The sequence below is a fragment of the Aquila chrysaetos genome, chromosome 23 (assembly GCF_900496995.4).
Source record: "Aquila chrysaetos chrysaetos chromosome 23, bAquChr1.4, whole genome shotgun sequence".
Classification (NCBI taxonomy): domain Eukaryota; kingdom Metazoa; phylum Chordata; class Aves; order Accipitriformes; family Accipitridae; genus Aquila; species Aquila chrysaetos.
Genome location: NC_044026.1, coordinates 7,458,995 through 7,481,783, shown reverse-complemented (window position 1 = coordinate 7,481,783; position 22,789 = coordinate 7,458,995). Strand labels below are relative to the sequence as shown.

At 40.1% G+C, this 22,789-nt stretch overlaps 1 protein-coding gene across 2 annotated transcripts in view; it reads right to left on the bottom strand.

The window, feature by feature from the left end:
• The window catches only part of AFF3 (AF4/FMR2 family member 3), a 328,498-nt gene that overhangs the window by 278,994 nt on the left and 26,715 nt on the right, over nt 1-22,789 (bottom strand). For both annotated transcript variants that reach the window (XM_029998967.1, XM_029998968.1), the window contains exon 2: nt 770-890. In XM_029998967.1, the coding sequence (XP_029854827.1) occupies nt 770-890 (121 nt within the window). The remainder of the gene's footprint in view (nt 1-769; nt 891-22,789) is intronic.

The window sequence follows — 22,789 nt, the reverse complement described above, 5'->3', positions numbered from 1 at the left end:
ACATGGTGGTTGTAACAGTAACATGGACATTACTGGAAGGGCACTGTAGGTGACACATGATAATGCTTAGATGCACGCAGGCAAAGTCACTGGGTTAGCTGGGGGAGAGGAGCAGCCCCCATGGGATACCACTCTGGTCCTGTTCACAAGGGCTTGGTCTGCAGGCTTCTGCAAAGTGCAGAAGATCCTGCTTGACCCTTCTAACAGGGAGTGGGGAGAGGCGGTTTTGCCTCATCACACTACTGTTACCATGAAGAATAAAACAGGGAGTTGAGACTCATAAGTTACTTCTGCCTTTGATGAGGGCAAAACACGTCTAGCAGACAAATTTTATTGGTAATGCCTATAGGGGGAAAAAAAAAAAAAAAAGCAAACACCAAGATATTTCATTGCATTAACCTTGGCCAGAGCATAATGTTTACTGTATCGCTTGACCTTCACACACAATTCTAACACAATTGTTTTCTTCTAAGTGTTGCAAAAACAGGGCACCATCACCTTCACCTCCTAGTTTTAATTCCATCTCAAATACTGTTAGGATATTTCTAGTTTATTTCATTCTTATGTGCTGCTGAACATTATAAGAAGCTTATAAATATATATATATAAAAATCCAATTCTCAATGAACCATAAAAGTTCTCTGTGAATTTTGTGAGGCTAGCACTTGTGGGAGGGTGCTGAAACCTGGACAATGCCTTCTGCAGGCTGCATTTTTGTACTGTGCAATAAATAAATAAACAAAGAGCCACCCAGCTGGGAAGCATCTACCTTGTACGGTTCACTGAAGAGGGAGTAACTTGTGTTAAACGCGCCATCCTCCTGCTGGGCCTCCTGATTTCTCCTTTCCCATTCTTTCCTTCGCAGCACGTTTCTATCCGGCTCGTAGACACTGCAGCAAAAAAGAGGAATAGCTTTTTAAGCGTTAAGAATTAGCGGGCAACATATAAACCAGCATGAATTTAAAAGTGAAGAACTCTGGTTTGCAGACAGATGGCAAAAATAAGCAAGAACATGAATCAGATGAATGCCAGTCCAAGCAGGCTGGGGACGCTCAGGTCTCTGGGAATGCTGGTGCTTTCTTCACACAGAGAATAGATAATTAAATTCTTACAGAAGAATAAAAAAGAAATCACAGGGCAGGATCTAGTCTGTGCAGAACTTCTCTGCTTGAAATGTGACAAAGGAAATATCTAAGCAACTTCGACAAAGACTGAAAGTACTCTTAAGGCAGATGGTAATTACAGCTATGAGTAAATAGAAATTATGAACATATTTCCACTTATGACATATCCTCTGAGTGTTGTATGAGAATGCTCCTTTTTTCACATGGATGTGTTTCTGTAGTGATTCTTTCATTAACTAGCTCCCTAAAGAGCTGTTAAAACTACATGCTGTAGTGGTTTCCACAGTTAGGCTGCTTCTTCTGATCTCTGTTAATCAGCCAAGTCGTGAAACTACTACTGAAACAATTCCTCTTTCTGATGGATTTGACACTATCACAACTTCAGAGCATGAATAAATGCATACTGGCACGATAGTGCATGTATGCCTGGTAGAGTGTAGCTAGAGAGAGAATAAAATCACTGCATTACACAACAGTATTAATTTTTAGAAATGAACTAGTCTGGCTTCAATATAGACATCCAGAATAAAAATTAACTTTTTTTTTTTTTTTTTTTCAGGATTCTAGTTTAATGCACAACAACATAAACCAGAGAATCCTTTCCCTGAATTTCCACAGAACAAGACAGGTTTGCACATTTCAGTCTGTTATGTTTTATTCTCCTCACAAAGGAAACCAATGTGTCTAATAAGGTTTACATGTTATTTCAGGACAATGTGACGGGTGTGCTGATTGCCTATTTTGCTTAGCTCAGCTAATGCCTTTCTTCTGGCACTGTAAATCTGTAAAGTAGAAATATATAATAATGTCATGTAAGTGCACCATGTGTTAATAAAAAAACAGGTTGTCTTGCTAACCAGCTTCCCAGTTAGCAAAACATATGTTGCATCGGCTACCCACGTGACGTTACCTAGTACGCCTCAGGCAAGGCAGTAAAAAGGCCAACAGCAATCTGATTCTAATTCAAGACTTGCGAAAGTTGAAAATACATAGGATATGTTAGATGCCATTAGTATTTAAAAGCAATGCCTTAGCAGTCAGCAAACGAACACAAAATCTTATGTTTACTTGTTAACGCTGCTAACTCGAAGTGGCCTGCAGAGTACCCTTCTGATGGGTCGGAGGACACCTGAGGGCAGATGCCAAACGTTGAGCAGGGCTCTCAAACACAGGGGTTTATTGTGAACACAGGGTTTCAGTACAGCAGGTTGGAGACAGCTTCCAACCACCCGTTTGTTTATTCCACTTACAGGGGGTTGAGGTTTTGGGGGGTTTTATCCTGTACTTTTCGTGAGCAACACGTGTTATTCACACCAACACCCTCTCTTTGAAAAGCAGCGTAATGAGGAGGCACTCACAGGGGTGGAGTCCTGAGCATGGAAAATGCCTTCCTCCGGGAAGAAGGGGATAGCGAAGGCCTCCCCATGGGGTCCCCGTGAGTGGAGATCGTCCGCTGCACACGCTGCCAAGGCCAGAGGCAGAGCAGCTGTCATTTACTGCTACGTGAGCAACAGCATGCTATCTGAGAGTCCCCCCATCAGTTAAGGCAGGGTAAAAGACTTTCTAACAACAACTTGTGTGCCTAAAGTAGACTTTCTGCCACCCTGAAGAGCTCTTGTCAGATTGGGTTTTCCTGGAGTTGCAGGACCTGCAACTTCATCCTCAGCTACGTTTCCCCATCCAGAACCTCTTGGCTCTTGAGACACTTCGCATTTGGACTCTAGCCTGCAGTCAAATAGAGATGGGCAGGTCCTCTGAGATTAATTATAATACTGATCTCTACCCGGTTTCTAGGAAGTAAACAAGTGCCACATTCTTCACTAGGCCTCATAAAAATCTAAAAATGCACTGGTGTGATACTCCTGAAGTGGAAGGATATTTTAATCCCTTTATTTGATGGAGACATATTTGATGAAGACATACAAGTCGGCAGATCTCTGAACCCCCTTCCCGAATGAGAAGTTCACTGTTCGCAATGCAATGCACAACCTGCAATAATTCAGAATGATTATGCAAATGGCAAAACCGTGTGACAATGCCTAATATGCCATCTATAAGCAGGTAAGTTAGGAAGTGCAACAAGTTGAGACGTATCTTCCTTTGGTAATACCAGATGGCAAAATCTGTAGCATTTGTGAGGCTGCTCCTTATTTGCATGAACACTGCAACAATCACATTTCCTTGAATGTATGTCACCAAATGTATTTATTTATTTTGGTTTGAGGAGAATACTGCGAACTGCTGTAATTGTCTTTATTGCAAATACTTCAGTTAATGGGAAATGAATCTTTTTAATAGTTTTCTTGCTTCATTCTTTTTTTAAAATTTGTAATTTAAAACAATCCCAAATGTACATGTACCTTTTTAATTGTTTACAGTGTGTGTCTTTTCCACAGCTAAGCCACGAAGAACAAGTTCATGAAAATCTCAAGATTTTTTCCTAACTGGGGCATGTGTGCCTATGTGGGTGATGTACGTATATATATGTGTTATATACACGCTCGCACATCAGTTTATTGATGAAGAGTTTTGCTAGTATGGGCCAAAATGTTGAAGCAGTTTTGCAAGACTTGGAAACCAAAGAACATGCAACTATTCATCTCTCAAAAGTCAGTGTCATTTATATCTGTTTCATATAGGTCAAACTCCAAAAGGATGAATTTAAATGGTTTTTCAATGGTATATTGTTATTTTTAAAATGCTGCACCTGTTTCAAATTAATGCTTAAAGGACATGAACTGAAGCATGAGTAACAAGTCAAATACTTGCAAAAGTTATATATGAATAAATGTTGTATTATAAAAATTACACTATCTCGAATTTAGGACACTGCTTTAAAAACACACTTTGATTTATCTCAGCGCTGAGACAAGAGACATACTGGACATGCCAATTAATTATGTCCAAATACTGGTGCCTCAGGCTCAAAGCACCTTCAGCACACCATCACCACCACATGGTCACAGCAGCCCTACCTTCTCTGCTTCTTCTAGGATACTTCGAATAATTTCACTCTGTGCTGGTTTTGGCTGGGGTAGCATTGATTTTCTTTATAGTACCTGGTATGGGGCTGTGGTTTGGATTTGTGCTGGAAACAGCATTGATAACACAGCGATGTTTTCATCTCTGCTGAGCAGTGCTCACACAGAGCCAAGGGCTTTTCTGCTTCTCCCCCCACCCCACCAGCGAGCAGGCTGGGGGGGCACAAGAAGCTCGGGGGGGACACAGCCGGGACAGCTGACCCCAACTGACCCAAGGGATGTCCCAGACCTTATCACGTCATGCTCAGCATGTAAAGCTGGGGGAAGAAGAAAGGAGGGGACGTTCGGAGTGATGGCGTTTGTCTTCCCAAGTCCCCGTTAGGCGTGCTGGAGCCCTGCTGTCCTGGAGATGGCTGAACACCTGCCTGCCCATGGGAAGTGGGGAATGAATTCCTTGTTCTGCTTTGCTTGCATGCACAGCTTTTGCTTTCCCTATTAAACTGTCTTTATCTCAGCCCACGAGTTTTCTCTCTTTTACCCTCCCAATTCTCTCCCCCATCCCACTGTGAGGGAGGTGAGTGAGTGGCTGCGTGGGGCTTAGTTAAACCACGACACACTCTCAGGTATTTTTACAGATCAGAATACCAATGGATTGCCAGACTTCTCAGAGTACGTATGTTTAATAAATTTTCATCTGTTGCGATGCCTTTTAGACAATTACCTTGATGGCTACCCACTCTTTGGCCATGCGCTAGGTGAGCATGGCTCCCCGTGAGACCAGCCTGAAGAGGAGAGCCCAGGAACGCTGCTGGTGCCTGATGGGAGGGCGGCTGCAGCACCAGCCTCCCCACAATACTGACAGAAATGCTCATAGCTTTCTTCACGCTACTCCTGACATCAGAAGGAACAGCTTCCTTTAGTCCTTAATTAGAAATAGACAGAGACATCTCAGGGGACAGCCTAGGAGCAGAGCAATAACCTTACCTGAAAAACCTGGGACTGGATTTAATCTCCTACAAAGTCCAAAGAGTTATGTAGTCTCAGGCTGGGTTGAAAGCAATCATATAAAAAGCCTAAAGTTTTAAGTGTTGAACAGTCTCCTTTTCTTTCTCTCTCTTTTTTTTTTAAAGCACACTATTTCTGACTCAATGTACCTCCCTCAAACATCACTAGTTGGAACAACTCAGAAAGGTCTAATCTCCATGATGAACTGGGTGGAGACAATGCACCAACATATTCTCCTGCCCTTCAGTTTTAGGGAACGCCCAAGTTTTGCATTCAGAGGAAGATGTCCTTTTCCACAAACTAAAGCAGTGCACCTTCACTGAGGAATTACCCACCTTCACAGACGTATGGCGTGCATTAATGATGCTGCTTGACCTTTTCGGAAACCACAAAATTGCCACATCACTAAGGGGAGATTCAGGAAGGATACCGTTATTTTGCTAAGAGATCACCATCCTCCTAACAGCTGGCATCTTTGAGGCTGTAAAAGACACGGGTAGGTAAATTGAGGGCGAGATTGCTGGTGCTGCCCTTGCCTCACATCAGTTTATTTTCTGGCAAAGGAAAGGGGCAGTGGCTCAGGCTGCCCTACGGCACGACGGAGGAAGGAGTTACCACCCGTATACACACACCTGGCAATGATTACTGAACTTGTCATAGTTTACAGTAACCTGCGATCTCACCTTTGCCTTTCCAGACTTTCCAATATCATTTTCCAGTCCGAAGATTTAGTTCATTATTCTCTGAATTGTGAGGGCTTTGCAACACCCCCCCACACACACCCCTTCCTTCTACCTGCCCACGCACATAAGTATTGTGCTATAGATTTAGCAGGAGTAGCTTGTTTATTTGCAGTTAATGTTTTTAACCCAGGAGGCTGATCTCCTTCACTCCAGCAGCTACGGGTGGCACTTCGCACAGAACTTTCAGAACCTGAAGTCTAGACACATTAATAACAAAAGCAGAGCTGACGCGTCAAGCTAACATGCAACAATTTCTTAAACTGGCAAAAACACATTTCCCCCGGGCTCCTGGCAGGCCTTTGCTAGGGAAGACCTAGATCCCATTTGTAATGGCTGAGCTTCTTTCCCAGCTTTTGTCGACTTCCCCGTTTGTGCCCAAACTGACCCTTCTTCTTCCATAATCAGATTAAGAGGCTCCATACAAAACACCGTCAGACCGCAACACCCACTCCCAGCATCACGGAAATGATACCGTCCCCAAGCTGCCAGGTGCCGTCCCTGAATATCCCCTGGGAGTGTACAGAGCTGATCATGTTCCAAACAAACAAACAAACAAAAAACCCCGAAACACAACCTGCACCAGAAGTGACTAAAAGATACGTGCGTTTCAAGAACAAAACTAGACCCGTGAACAAGTTTTCTATGAGGACACATATATCTTTGAAATTAAATTTTAGCACACGATCATTTCTGAATTATGAACAGAGTTGGAACTGATTCAAAACCATGAAAAACAGGCAATATTTCAAGAAAATAAATTTTAAAATGGTTTACTGATTATTTTCAACATTTCCCCACAAATTGTAATCTGGCACACAAGTCAATATACTAAATTTCAGGCTGAAGTGAGGACATTTCCTTAAATATTTAATAGTCTAATTCTCCCCTGAATTACCCCATTTATGCCAAAGTAGCTAAATAGAGTAACTCAAGGGAAAAACTTATACAACTCAATAAAAAAACAGTCCAACCCTGATGCAGGACAGTGATTATGAAACTGAATTCAGAATGGAAATTGGATTCTGAATTTAAATGTGCCATCATTCCTGTATCTGCAATATTTTAAAACACAAAAGGACTAACCAGCCTGAGACCTCATGGAGGCAATAGCCTCAAACATTTTTAGAAAACAGTCTTAATTCTGACAATTTAATTACAACAATTCAGGTTATTTTCCATGCTGAATTGCTGTGCTTAACATGAAAGTGCTATCATTTAATGTCTGTTTTCTATTTTACTCTTCGTGTCCATGGTTTTTGCTGGCCAATTTCTTGGTACCACTTCCATTTCCAGCTAAGTATAAACGATGCCTGTTTAGGAACCCATTGCTAATGGGTTATGGGGAGCTCTTAGAGACGGCAGCCTTGCATATTTGAGCATTAACTGTTTTCCCTAATGACATTTGAACTATCAGTTCGATTATAACAAAAGGGCTGCCTTTGATGAACAAGTGGCATAATCAATCAAATACCTTCCTAGGTTGCAACCGACTTTTTTAGACTTTTTATCTAGCTTAAACAGCAGAAGTTAATTTGAGGATTTTTACAGTATTTTTTGCCATTTACAAACAGGAATGCCGTAGGGTGAAGCAATTACTCTGATTTACTGTTTTCACTTTGATTGAACATAAAGATGTAGCAGGGTCTCAAAAAAGCAGTAACTTAACAAACTGTGCTCCTATCCACAGACAGATAAAGTACCTACTTTGCTATTTCAAAGAGTTTACCTCCAGGCAGCAGCACAGAGCAAACATCAATCAATGACATGTGTCTAAGATGAGATTGATGTTTACTCTCACAGCTTTTCATCTTACATCCAATAAATTATTTTTCCTTTACCAAAATGCCTGGTTAAATTTCATTTTTCACTTTGCAGTATCAGTTTTAAAACTTTAGCTTCCAGCAATTTTAAAGCTAGGATTCATTGACGCTTCAGCTTTTACAGCCTGTTTATGATTTGTATTAACCATGAAACACTACCGTCCAAACATGAATATGATCGGGGGAGCTGAGCTGGGCCGGCCGCTCGCATGGTGGCAGGTGCGGGCTGGAAGGTGCGAGATTGCTTTAATTATCTGCCTGGAAATTCCAAGTCTGAAACCAGGAGCTGTATTTTCCGGGGCAGATATGTCGCATCTACCAAACAAATGCATATATACATGTCATATCTGCAAAATCAGCATCTAAGCGTTCAAGGCAAGTCTTCTGAGGGTTCATGCTGGGCAACTGGAAGGAACCAAGGAAAGACTAATTGTGGGTGCAGTTATTATCTTACAGGCATTCACACCTGACATTTGCAAAATGCGAGTGCTTTGCATGCAACCTGACTGAATTTTAAATATGTATCGAAATAGTGAGAAAACCTAGGGCTGCAATTCAGACTGGGATCTAGGTTGTTGAGTCAGAGCAGTAAACATCACAACAGAGGAACATTAAAAAAAAATCCAATTTAGTTCAACATCTGCTTGTACAAGAGCACCTCTTCCAGCTCTGCTACAGACAAAGCATGCACGTTTTCTTCCCTCAGTGAAGTTTTGCCCGATGAGACAAATTGAGACACAATTCCAATTTATTTTTTTTTTTAGTTTCAGGAAAAATAACTTCATCACATGATAAAAATCTACCAGTCCCTACCTACAGTGTACATAGATATCCAAAAATTCACCATTCAGTATTAATGAGTAATCCTATATTCGATGCCTTACTATATTCTTTTTGCTATTAAGTGCTGGTGCTCTCTTTTTATAACCCTAAAACCACTAGCAAAAATACCTAAGATGGATGAAGATCTAATAACAACACGGAGCCAAGTCAGAAACAGAACATTACTATTACTTTTAATTTTGCACTTCTCTAACAATATATTGTTTGCAAGTTTATTCACAAGTTACAAATTCACCACTATTAATAATCTTACACCTGGAATGAGTGTTTCTTTTTCTCCACAATCCAAAATGTTATTTAAAACCTCCAGAAATTAAATGGAGACCTTAGCTGTCAAGAAACAGATACTGGAGATGAGATAGGGGAAAGTATTCCTTTTGTATCCTCATCCATATTTTCCAAGTGGAGAGAAAAAAAATACCAAGACCGAAGAGCACAAACCAGACAAAGCACAGTGAAGCCCTTTCATTTGATTTTGTTAATGTTACTTTTATGTTGTAATTCAAAAATACAACAGCTGAGGGGATCAGTAAGGAATCTTTTTTTCTGCCTAACCTAACACTGCTGAATTCCCTGGGCTGCTACACATGGCCTTACCTAACTTGGTGATGCCTGTATCTGATCCAGTTTCTTCTTACATTGCTTCCCTGCCAGAGATGTCAGACACAACGCCCCACTTGTCTGTTTTTCTCCACAATGATTTCTGCTTTCCATGGCATCCTTATGCATGGGAAACTGTTCCAGTTATCATCTGCCAAGCCTGGGTGGTTTTTTTGCCTTGAAACTTCTTCTTTAGACTCCTTACAGTCATAATTAGTCATAAATGATAGGGGGTTTTTTTTGATCAGCCATCCGGCTCATCTCTGTAGAGGATATGCACACACAGGCAAATTATTCATATAGTCTTGGTGCATATCTTGAAGAGTTTACAGACTGAATGTTGCAATAAACTGAATTTACTGCTATCGTTGCATGATTTCTAGGGATGTTCTGAACATTTTAAATGCAGTGAAAAAAATCTGGCCTTTTAAAAATCTATTTGACATTTTGCAGCAAGTGTTTAATACTTTATTCAAAATGTTTGTTGAGCTTCTTATTGATGTGTTCGCTGAAAACTGGATTTTAGTCAATAAAGATCTTCAGTGCTAGTTTCAGTAGTAAAAAAAATGAAAACAAGTATCCTGAAAATTGTGAAAAATTACGTTTTGCCTCTACAATCTTTTTCTTGAAAAAAGGTCTTTTTCAGAAAAAAACCACCTCCTTGCTCCCATTTTTCTCTAGCAATTTAAATAGCCTATTCTTTCCATGGGGCTCTGAACAGTGATCCATCTACCCACAGCTAATTGCAGGATTGAGAAGTACACCGACATATACTTCACATAGCACACAAAAATTGAAAGCTCTGTAACTGGTAGAAAAATGTTATCACACAAATCACCCTGGTGCAACTTGACTTAAAGTAGCAAAAGCAAAGACTGTAATGAATCATTAAGGCCAGATCTAAGAGTACTTTGGCACTACAGAGGTAACTGCAGCAATGCCTATTAGAAAACATTCCTGGCACAGTAGCAAAAGGAGCAAAACTTTACAGACTTCCACGCATGACAAAGACCAGTAGTTTTAATTTAAGCTGCTAAATGCTTTTGGCACTGCTAAGAACCGCTATGAAACATGAGTGAAAGACACACAGAGATTCAGTACCTGCGTGTAAAGGTTGTGAAAACGCTTGCCTGTATTTATATTCTGTGCACTTCACTTTAGATCAACTTTTAAAATCATCTGATGTCCAAAAGGCACTGAAATACAGCACTGAAGCACAGGACAGAGGACTGCAGCTTTATGTAGTATTATACTTTCACGGAAAGCCAAAGTACAGTATTTCATTATGAATGTGTCAGCTGTTAGTAACCATCAAATCTATGAGTCATGAAAATGTCTATACATGTTTTATTAACAAAGCAACATTTCCAATTTGCTCTTACTATAATGGATAATGACTGAAGGTTCATCAGGGTTAATCAAGAAAATGATGTAAATTTTATATTGTATTATGTTTCACTTGGCTTAAAATGGATCTTGGGCAACAATCTTTTTTATGTGTTTAATCATGATTTACAGCATTATGGAAACCACACAACAGCCCCAGTGTGAAAAAAAATTATGAACAAGTCAGTGCATAAGTCATCAGATTTTTATGTATTCACAGAAAATCACTTCTTGGGATCTTCAGCAGACGGTCACTGAGTTTGGATTCTGTAGAAATAGAATCGATATGTTTTGAGATGCCTTGCTTTAATTTATCTTTCTTTCATATTTTATAGATAGATGGAGACCTTATTATAGCATTTTATATATTACAGAGGAGCCATCACTACATACAGGTAAGCCTGAACTGAGTTTTAAACAGATAAATGTTAGCTTGTCTACATGATAAAAATAAATGTCGATGATGTTAATAACTGCATATGCAGATAAAGCAACAACCACAGTAGTTAAACCCTATGCCAGCTGTACAAAAGGATTCAGCCACTGTATATAGCCAAATATACAGTGCCAAATAATAAATCCACTAAAATCTGTGCTTTTGCTTATATGAACACCTGAAATGTAGCTCAGTATACGAAGAAATTGTCATTGTTTTTAGCAATAGTTTGTATCAGAGTCTACAAGCATAAAAATCTTATTATGGGGAATTATGAGGTTCCATCTTCATTCTGCTCAGTTGAGGTAGAACATTTAGAAAATGGAATGAGAGAGAGAGAAACCTAAACCTAAATCACAAGCTAAATCTATCTATCTACCTAGTGCCTATATAAGACAGCTTGCTTTCACAGAACAAAAAGGACTGTAAGAAGCCTGGGTTCAAGAACCTAAGAAAGTTGTGGTTCATATATAACTTAAGCTACAAACAGTGAAAAAATGCCAATATAGAGGATGCTTCATGCTCCTTTCACAAGAAACTAGTGCTAGCGAAATATATTGCATTGCACCATACAGGTGGCTAGCTTCTCTAAAATACATTGTATACATTTAAACTCCAGCAAAATGCAAATTTCTTCCCAGTTCCTTCTTCTGAAAATGGAGAACGTAAACGAGATTTATGCTTGACCAAATAACAATATCACCACATATCCTTGGAACCTGCACAAGAAAAGTGCAGAGCGCACAAACCATAGGACTTCAGTTTCTTATAGATTATATCCTGCTTGCCTTGTACAGCTCTATCATATTTTGACATGTAGCCCCAAGGGATACACAATCAAAATTAGGGAGAGAAGTTAGCCAAAACCAGCACACCCATGCATAAAAGAATAATTTATGTTCATACATGAATAAAAATACATACATGTTAAAATGATGAAAAAGTTAAAACTTTTATGCCCTGTGACTGGTGTAATTCATGTAAGCTTCTTACACATGCTAGTCCCAGTTCATTCTGCCTACGAAGACGACTGTATCATAACTCATGCTGCCCACCTTCAGAGCTGCACAGAGAAGCACCCATGTGCTCCCTTCCTTAAGTGACATGCAATGGGAAGTGAGGTATTTTACCTCTCATTATAGGGAAAAAAAAAAATTTAAACGAACATAGCTCTTTTTTTTTTTTTTTGTGCCTCTCTTGACACTTCCGCTTAAGAAGAGTGGTGGTGACATGGCCATGCCACAAATCCAAAACAAAATGCAACACATCAGGAATGCAAAACCCTAAACCTAATAAAGTGCAAAATAAGCTCCTGTATTTTAACTCACAGAAACAGCATGACTGGTCGAGTGCCTCACTTTCACGCAGGTTAAAATTTCTTTAAAATTTCCCAAATCCAAAGAAAATGACATAAAAATGACAAAAGATTACCCAGAAGCTTTAATGGCTGCAATAGATGCAGAAGCCATTCCAGAGATGCCCATGCAGGGACGGTGCCAGAGGCAGATGCTGTCTGTTGGAGGGGATCAGCCTGGTTCCAGTCCAAAGCGGGGAAGCGAGTGACCTGATGAAGTTGGATCCATGTAACAGCTGCCTTGCCCTGACTACTTTTTCTCAGCAAATTTTAGCTTTAGCAACAACAACAAAAGCTTATAAGGGAGAAATGTTTCATTTTTACTGTGTACTTTGTTTGAAATCTAAGTTCATAAATGCATGTTCATGTCACAGTAAATTATAAGAATATCATTTACCTGTATAGTGTAAGGTGTAAAATTATTCAGTGTTTCATTTTGAAAGTGGTGAGAGGTATTTAAATTCTATATATTGTTGTAAAAGCACGAGGAGGGATCTAAATTGTATGGATTATTCTAAAAGCACGGGTTTGGGAGATGTCTACAACATTTCTATGTGAATCTTCCATAGCAAAGATCCCCTTTTATTATGCTAGGAAGCTTAGAAATCTCTGGGTCATTTTTCCTGCAAATGTTTTAAATGTTTCAAACCGTTGGACTTCAGTTTAACCTTCTCTCATTCCAGTGTTCAAGAACATCAAAGTTGTGTCTCCTCCCTGAAAGCCCACTGAAGCTGGTTTCATGGGAACAACTCAGAAGGACTAAAATCCTTCTCTGACAGGTTGTGCATAAAAAATGCCAGAATTTCATTTTCTCCTGTTTCACTAGGATAATAGAATATAACCAAAAGGAGTTAAAACACACATTTAAAAAAAGGGCGGGGGGGGGGGGGGGGGGGGGTGGAACAAGGCTGAAGGAAATTCCCCTGATTTTCCCTTTCAGAAAAGCCAACAAAACGGTGATGTTTAAGATAGGAGATCTTCTGCAATGGAAAAAAAAAAAAAAAATCCATACAGGAGGAACCCATTCTGCATCTCTGTATTGGCAGATTATCAACCTATGATCCCACAGTCCTCTGGGGATGGGACAGGATTGGAATGGATAGGATTTTGAAGACAAGGCAAGCTCTGCCCTGACCACTATCCATGAAGTTCACTGAAACTCATGTTCACGTTGCTAAAAACCCAGCACTTACGAGAATGCTAATCATGCAGTTTGAATTTAGCTGCTCGCACGCTCTCAGGCTCTCCAGTCTTAGAAGTGATGACAATCAAAACCCCCGCAGTAGATACCCAAATTCTTGTTAAGAAGTAACATTTGAACCTCATGGAAGGTGTTAAAGACACAGGATGACTCTGGTAGATTTAATAGCACATTTTTTTCCCACCGAAAGCCAACACATTCCTGCCTGTTGGAGAGGTGGTGTTCCTGGAGTGGGCTGTAACACAAGCGAACGGCGGCATTACTCCATCAGTGTTACTTGCTGGCAGAAACCTGAAATAGCACTGAACAGAAAGGCGGAAGAGCTGCTTGCTGTCCCCTCCCAACCCTGCTGGATGGGCCCACTGTGGGGAAAAAATGACATGGATGAGGGTGGGAGAGAGCATGAAACTAGACCACTGCGGGTGAACTTGATTTTTATTTGAATCCAAACAAAGCATGGTATAATTCACACCTGCTAACTGGAATATCCCAGTGCAAAAAATAAACAGAAGCTGTTATTAGCAAGAGGGTATTTTGTTGCTAGCATACCATGTTAAGCACAAAACTGCTACTACATTTAGCCTTCCTTAAAACTTTCCGAAGTAGCAATGCTGATATAGCTTCTCAGTAACAAAGGAAATGGCAGAGAATTATTTCCTTCTAGGTAATGGAAAGCAAAAGACTTATGTAAAGATATTCCATTTGGATTTTTTACTACAAGAAAATAAGCTCAGTGATTTTGTTCAATTTTAAATTTGTGACTCTTTCTTGGGAAACTGTGAAATAACTGTAATACCCATGTTCAATTTTGCTCTGAACCAAAATAATATCTTGGTAACTCAATGACAAATGTTTGTCAAAGATTTCTGAGTCTTCAAGTAATCCTGAAGAACATTTTGCTCTTCCTGACATGGGAATTCCTAGCCTACCTAATTTGATACTAATGACATATGATGAGAAAGAAAAAGAAAACTTTATTAGAATCTCAGGGAAGAAAACATGAAAAGGATAATGCACTAAATTCAAAGGAATTGACTAGTTGGGTAGACATAAGTATCAAGTTGAAAATAATATTATTTAAACTTGTTCATTTCAAATTAATCTGTTCTCTAACCATTTAAAAGCCTAGGTTTACCATCTTATGACATATCTCATTCTAATACACAAAACAGAAAAACTATACTGCTCTGTGTATTTCCCCAGGGCCAAATTAAACAAAACAGAAATTCCAGAACCTCACCTCCCTTAATCAATCTAGTTGCTCGAATGCTTGTGAAAATGTATAACCCTAAAATGTTAGCTGATTCTCTGAAACCAAAGAAGAAAGCACTTTATACAGTTAACAGCCTCCCACTTCCAATGTGGGAACCATTGTATTGCACAGCCTATTTGATGTCCATTGTCATGAAAGCTTGCAAGGAGGAGCAATCTCTCTGGTACGCAGCTTCAAAGCCACACAGAACTTAACAGCTAAAATACAACAGGCATGTAAAGCTACCTCGATCTTAGGGAGGAGGTATAAGGCTGTAGGTTCCCTGAATCTGATGTGACCCAGAAAGTATCCTGCAGCAGAAGAACCAGCTGAATGATTCATGGTCCCATTTAGGTCCCGTTTTAGCAACCCTTGCAGACAAAACATCTCCTATCCTCCAGGTCTTCCTTTCACTCTATTCCTGTTGCCCGTGTCTTTTTGGTAACAAACTTCATCCCAAACTGACCTGCAGCTGGGCACTGAGAAAACGCACACAGCCAGTGCGGTGCCTGGCCTGGGGACCTCTGCTGTAGGGAAGGGGTGGGGTAGCCCAGAAGAGAAGAGACAGATGGATAAAGGAGTGAGGTACGAAAAAGGACAAATTGGGTTTGTCTGGTTTAGAAAGGAGAAGACTGGGAGACACATGATAATGATCTTCCCACCTATAAAAACTTGTTGCAGAGCAGACAATGATGAATTGTGTACTCTGTCTGCTAGGTCACACAACTCAATTTGCAGCAGAGGAGATTTAGATATGATTTTAGAAACGCTATCTAACTTAAGAAAGAAGGGCTGGAAGAGGTTGGTTATCTACTCTACAGCCTCCTTCATGGATTCTTTATTTCAGAACAGGTTGGTCAGTCCTTACCCCGACCCTGTCCCCACCAGCAGACAGTTATTGTTAAGACTGTTCCTTCTCAGCCAGGTTTAATACACAAAATAAACAACGGGAAATCCTCATCCATTGAACAATACAACTCCCTTTCCTCCTTGCAGGTGAGCAACAGTGCCTTACAGCGTTGTATGGGATGCCTTTCCTCCATAAGTACCTGCCTGTTAGCACTTACCAAAGTAAGGCTAGTTCTCCCCAACAATGAAGACACTTTTCTGTGAGGAACATCCCCCAAACACAGATTATTTCTGGGCTGGGGAGCTATGGAAGTCCCTATGCAGCTGCTTTACCATCTTGAGGGACTTGTATGGGCTATAAAGGTTAGAGTCTTCTCTGTCAGGCTGGTCTAGGTGTGCTTGTCCTGCCTTAGAGCCAAGGGATGGAATAAGGGTTCTGTGAAGCCCAGCATATGGAATATTTTTTTTGTTTTGATTTTTTTTAATACAGGGGCTAAAGGACAGAGAAATCTTCCTTTCTTCAGTCACTGAATTCAGAAACTGATCCGTAAGATGTGAAAGCAGGAACATCTTTTCCATCATCTCCAAATGAACCACGTTTAGCTGCTACAGAGACACACAGGGCATGCAAGGGGAGACATGCAAAAACCAAATAGAGCTTTTCTAAGATATCTTGCATTGGTGACCAAGAACTCTAAACAATCCCTGACACTAAAAATTCCGGAAGGGATGCTACTCAAGGCAGCTTATATTTGCTATTAGAAATTTACTTTTGATCTCTCAAACTCTGTGGTGCACAAAAGATCTGAATCCTCTTTTACAAACAACAGGAAAAGCAAGGGGCAAGCAAGATGATTTTGTGACCAAACGTCACAACTGCTCCCTCAGTCACCAAACTCAAACTCCTAACATCTTCAGGTGATGTGAATGGCGCAACTCTACTCACGTCAAGGGTGCTATTTTAATTTATTCCACATAAGAATGGAATAAGATCTTAATTATGCCCAACTGTATATATATAAAGCCAAACACTAAGCACCAGCCGTTCAGATCCAGCTCAGGAGGATTCTCCTCAGTGTGGACTTTGGGGACACCCAGGATATGTGGGTGAAAACCACGGCTGGCAAGAAGCTAACTGCCTCAGAAGCTGAGTCCTGGAGCTTAAGTGCACTGTAGACTGTACACTGAAAGGATTACTTTTTCGCTTTCTCTCAGGATTTGCAACTATGAGGCAAATACAGTCTAACAAATTCACTTTTGGAATAGGAAGTCAAGGTATTTGAATTCTCCTACCGTGTGTTGCAATTCACGACACATCAGAAGACATTGTACAAAAATTAAATTAAATAATGCTGATTTCCTTTTGATAGGCAAGCGGAAAAAAATTACAACTCTCCCTGCCCCCTGCCACAAAACTTTTTTTACTCTTACAGGTTTAGGAAAAAAATCAAGAAAGAAGAAAACAATTTTTCTGTATGGTGCAGATATACTATACCCTATTCTGGGATCTGATGAGACGTTTTCTATAATGTGAAAATTATGGCATCTTTTGTCACGAATTAAGGTAAACTTTTTTTTTTTTTTAACTGGTTTGATATTTGTGCTTACCTGTCCATGGCATTCTATTAGGTCCATCATAAAAAGAAAATACTGTTGGCAATATTTGTTTGTAGAGACAAACATCAATGCTAAGCACTTAGCAGTACATTATGTTTTTTTGAGGATGCACTTGGGGGAATCAAAGTATTTTATTGCACAATAGATATTATTCTGTTTGTACTTGCATTCCTCCAAACTTAAACCATTCACAATGTTTTATTTCTGAGCATACATAACCAAGAACACTGACTGCGGTGATATTGTTAAGTATTCAAACAATTCCTGCACATCACTTACAAAAATAATGCCTTTGGGTAAATATCTTTGCTTTCTCTTTTTCTTTGCCTCTCCTTTGTCAGTGCCCTTATATGACATGTTCTTGGAAAAATGAACCACATTTGCTCCATTTACTGTTTAACAAAAATAAAGCATGAAAAATGTTATAAGCTATAAATAAAATCATCTAGTATTTGTATTGCACTAATTTGTCAGGGGTTGAATAAATGTTAATTATACAGCTTTTTAAAAATCAGACTTGTTAATGTCATTTTTAATTTAGAATGTTACACTGTAAATGTTTTCCATTGTGTTAATTTACACCTGTTATTACAGCCTCCATTATTAGGTTTACACTGGAACAGCTACTTTGTGCCACTGAAATTTGCTTAAAACAGCAGAAACAATTACTAATTAGAAGGGCATGTTTACTTTAATTATATTTATTTCCTAGTCTAGTTTTATATGTAGCACACTATGAAAGTGTATGATTCAATTAGCCAAACCCATTTATCTTAGGCAATTCCTCAAATGAGCATTGCTTAGAAAGACAGCAAATTCTTTCAGCACTACTTTGCCTCATAAATTTCATAGGTGACACTAATAAATACATATGGTGACTGGGTATCACGTTCTATGTGACCTCACTGCTTTCTCCCATTTTTGCTAAAGCTTATTCAGTAATTGCAGATTACCAGAATGACATTTTATTTAAACAACGAGCCCAACTGTTTTAATCAAAGATTTTAAACCAGTGACATGGAGAACCATCTTTAGCATTCATAAACTTAGAATCAATACAAGATAAGCATTCAGCTCATTCAGTTATCCGCACACTGTGAAACTACTATCGATACTCATCCACTGATATCTAGAGCTAGTCTTATGTATTACACAGTGCTTTATAAATTTGCAAACCAAGTGCAATTTAAACTTCTTGGGAACAAAAAGTTAATGCCTTTATCCTTTACAAATAAGACTCTTTGAGTAGTTTTTCCAGTGAAAGCTGTATTATCTATCCACTCTCACAGATTAAATAGGAAAGCCATAAAAATTCTTTACAAATGACTTCCCTGAAGCTCATTCCTAGTGTTACGTTTTAAACCTGAAGTGAGGATTAAAAAAAAATAAACAAAAAAGTTACCTTTCTAATTGATAGTTGCTGCTTCTAATCTATGTAAATTATATTGGCAGGTAGTATGACATACTGTTGCTTTCGAATAACATTATTTTAGTACTTATAACAAAATTCAGTACCCTGAAAAATAAAACTGAAGATAAAATTGTACAAGCCAGGGGGAAACCCCAATGAGTTCCACATTGCAAGGCGCTCTGCCTCAGTCAGCCATCAAGGTTAATGCATTTATACTATCTCCCTGTCACTGCATGGGCACAGCAGTTGTATGACACTCAGCGAGTGCAGCTGGTGCTGTCAAAGTGGCTACGACAGGGCTATAGCTTCCCAAACAGGGGCAACCGTTGCCTGTGGAATGACGTGCAACAGCTCTGAGTATCAGCAATGCTACCTATAATGATCAAATACATGTATTTAGATCATCACACTTTGGACTGCTTGGGCCACATTTTATACCTTCCGCCACAAAGGGAATTCATTCCTAGTTAAATTTCTCTTTAACATATAGAACATAACAAGAATGATGAAAATCTGAACTTCTAAGAAGAAATAAGCCAGTATCTTGTGTGGCCAAAGATCACAGACCTACCTTCTCCTAATCCACTGCAACGCAGAAAAGAAAACAGTATATAAATAGAAAGCCTGATGTAATTCAGAAAAAGCTGGTATTAAAAAGTCAGCATTTTAAAAAAGCTAACAGAGACATATCTCAGCTCAGGCAATTATTTTGTAGGTTAAGAGGAGAGAAATACTGCTGCAATTGAAGATTTGTCTTCACAGCGGTTCTCAGGAAAGTCAAGGCAAATCAACTGAGGGAATGAAGTCAGTTCCCAGTCAGAGGAACATATATTATGGCAGCTTACCCCTCCTCCAAGAGGAAAAGGGATCAACTGTACTGATGTAAGCTTGCTTGGAGGATGGACCAAGCATGTTCAGGTAGGGGTTTAACAGGCTTTTAGGTATGCAGACTGACTTCATGCATTTAGTGCCTCCCCTGCTCTGGTGTTGCCTTTATCCACCCCGCGTGGTCGCTGATAACGAAGGCTGACTTAATGGACCCCATCTCTGACCTTTCACTAATAGCACCTTCTCTTTTATTTACATATGGGGCGCGGGGAAGGGGAGGTTATACGAAGTGCACTTGCCAATTTCTAATAGCTAACTATCTTTAATAATGAAGTGTAAGATAACAAATCAAGTCTGAGTCATAACTAATTAAAAGAAATGGGAATTGAAAATGAATGTAATTAGTCAAAATTTCTGAACAGTGCCTTTATTATAAAGTCAATAATTAAAATGGCGAAATCAGTGCTTTGTAGCATAATCAAGCCCATACACAAGTAACTTCTGGCCTTTCTTCAAATGTCTTGGTTTTGAATATCTCTCCATTTGGAAAACTTGGATTACTATAACTGTTGGGGTTTTTTTTTTTCCAAAGAAGAAACTGATGAGATGGACTTAAGTTATCTTTGCTGGGGCATTGTCATGAAAAGTTGACCACGGTATGTTGTTACTGCCTCTGTAATTAGGTTACTCTCTTTGCAACAGCAGGGAAGAGGCATCATCAGTGAAAACTGAAATAATGCTGGTTGCATTATTTTGTTTAAGTCAGTAATACACTTACAGGTACCTGTATGGTACATACAGTTGTAATGAATCTGAGTTCTTAAGTGCTAGGATATATACATGCAAAGCAGGTATGTGCCTTTTAAAAAGGGGCCTGTAGGTGTTAAATTAAGCAGACTTCAGAAGAATCTTAATTTATAAGAGAAATATAGTCATTCACTCTAATATTTTCCCTCTGACATACACCTTCTTTTAACCGTGGGCTGGCTCTTTTTAGGCTTATTCAATATGGATCCCCCAAAAGGGGTTTTCTTATGTGCAACAATTGACTAAGAGCAACGATACTGTTTTTCCAACCAAACATTCACCCTGGTCTAATTCTTTTTGCTCCGCCACAACATATTTTGACACAAAAAAAACCCAGAAGAGGGTGGTATTTTCCTCAATGCTTGCAATGCTGGCCCAGATCAGAGCTTTTTGGTTACTTTCAGCCAATATCTACCAGGTAATTTTATGCAGGCTTGCTTAGTGGGGAGCAGCACATCAGCCCCAGCTCTGCCCAGCCAGCCAGGCACTCTGCCTTGCTGGTGCAGCTGCGAACAAGCTGGCTATGCAGCACTGCATTTACACTCTTCTTCTCCTCCTCTTGCCCCTAAAAAAAAAAAGATTGAGATGTGACTGCCTTTTTTGAAAGAAGAGGGGGATGATCCAAAGGTATTGCAGCCAGTGGAAACCCACCACCACAAACAGCCAGATAATACATGACACAGTCCTATGTTCTGTATTACTCCTAGTAGAAAGTAGTAATATTTTAACCCAGCATCCCAGACACAGAGCATGAAGGGGAAATGCACTCATCCTCAATTCGGGGCTGCCAGATAAGCGATGACTCCATTAAGCCATGCCTGTGATCTGACACTATCTGAAAGGCAAGGCTGCTGCCCGGGGAGCCCGCCTGGTGCTCGCTCCTGCTGCTGTTGTGCAAAAGGCTTCAATTAGTACTGACCTCAGCATGGGAATATTTCTCCCTGGGTGGGAAAGGAAATATCACAGACTTAAAGCCCTTCTCTCTCCGAGACTGGGGTGAAACTGTGCCATGCCAGATTTACCTCCCACGGACCCACCTGGGTAAAGGGTGCGCATCAAGGAGCAGCATGGTAGCACAAACTAAAACAAAGACATTGATTTCTTGATGATTTGCAACGCGCGGGGACTACACCCACTTGGTGCTATCAGTAGCAGTCCACAGCGTGTGTGTGCACAAAGATGCTCCCCTCCGCAGGCTCGCTAGCTACCTTGAGGCAGTGCTGCTCCATACACACGCTCACACACAGACACCAACTCGCACGTACACAGATGTGCATTATGCACAACATGGGAAAAAAAATATAGAAAATTGGAAGTTACAAGAGACTGAAAGATATACTCAGAGTCTACAGGGATCCTGAAAGCCAAAAGAAATGGCAAGGGGAAAAAAAGGGGGAAATATCTGGCTGTACTCAAATATTCCCTACACAAATTATTTTTTACTAAAACTATTACACTATCTTCCAAAGAGCTGACACTTCAAAAACATAGACCTGAGTGCTACTGTAGTGATAAAGAAGCTAATAAAACACAACATTCAGGCTACCCTAGTCCAGTGGAGTTAAGATTACCTTTATTCCTGATTCACTCAGAAATGAAAAAAACAAACCCCAACAGATTCTTGCACACACTTGGAGGCCACTTTAAAATAGATATATGTGCCCATCTTAAAACCACCAACAAACCTCTTTTTACCATAGGATTCTGGCTAGCATGGAAAACTGGGCAAGCACCACGGAATCAAATGATTAATAATGCATGAATTCCTCCGAATCAAAGGTAAAGCAAGCAAAAATGACAAGCAGAAGGAGAAAGCATCTTAAAAAAATTACCAGAGAGCTAGTTTTGGATCTAAAGGCAACACCAAGCCTGCCAACTTCTCGAAGAGGCTGCCAAGAAGCCAGATGCCATAACTGGAAGGATATTATCCAGAGTTTTACATCTGAGTCTCATGAGTGCCTTTGAAAAAGGACAAAAAAATGGATGCTGGCAAGAGCTCAACTGTTTAATTTCTATCCCCACCCTAAATATTTATTTAAAAGTTAAATTGAAACCATTGCAAAAATTAAAGACAGGATGTGTAAATACAATGTTAAGTATTTACAATGACCCACAAGGGCGAGTTAGCCCTACCAAAGTACTGGAAAACTCTCTGGGAACATGAATTAAAGACCGGAGGTCATCCCAAACTCCCTGCTTGAGCTGGGCTTCAGAGAGCACGGAGTCCCCGAGGAAGGACTTGTGATGACTGAGTTTATAGGAGCGGTGCCTGCCCCTGCAGCCGGGGTGGGCACAGGAGGACTCTACGCAGCTCCCCTCCCACCAAGTACAGCAGGCACATGGCTCATCCCCATCACGCGATGGGTTACACCTGCCCTACGTGCGCCTCAGTGCAAGAAAGCTCGGCCCATTACAGGAGCTGCACAAGGCTGTCACACAAGAATGATGCCTTTGTTTTGTCTGTGCTGGAGGCATGTTTGATCATGTCATGGAGGAGATGCTGACCACCCTTGAGACAGAGGCCAGCCGTAG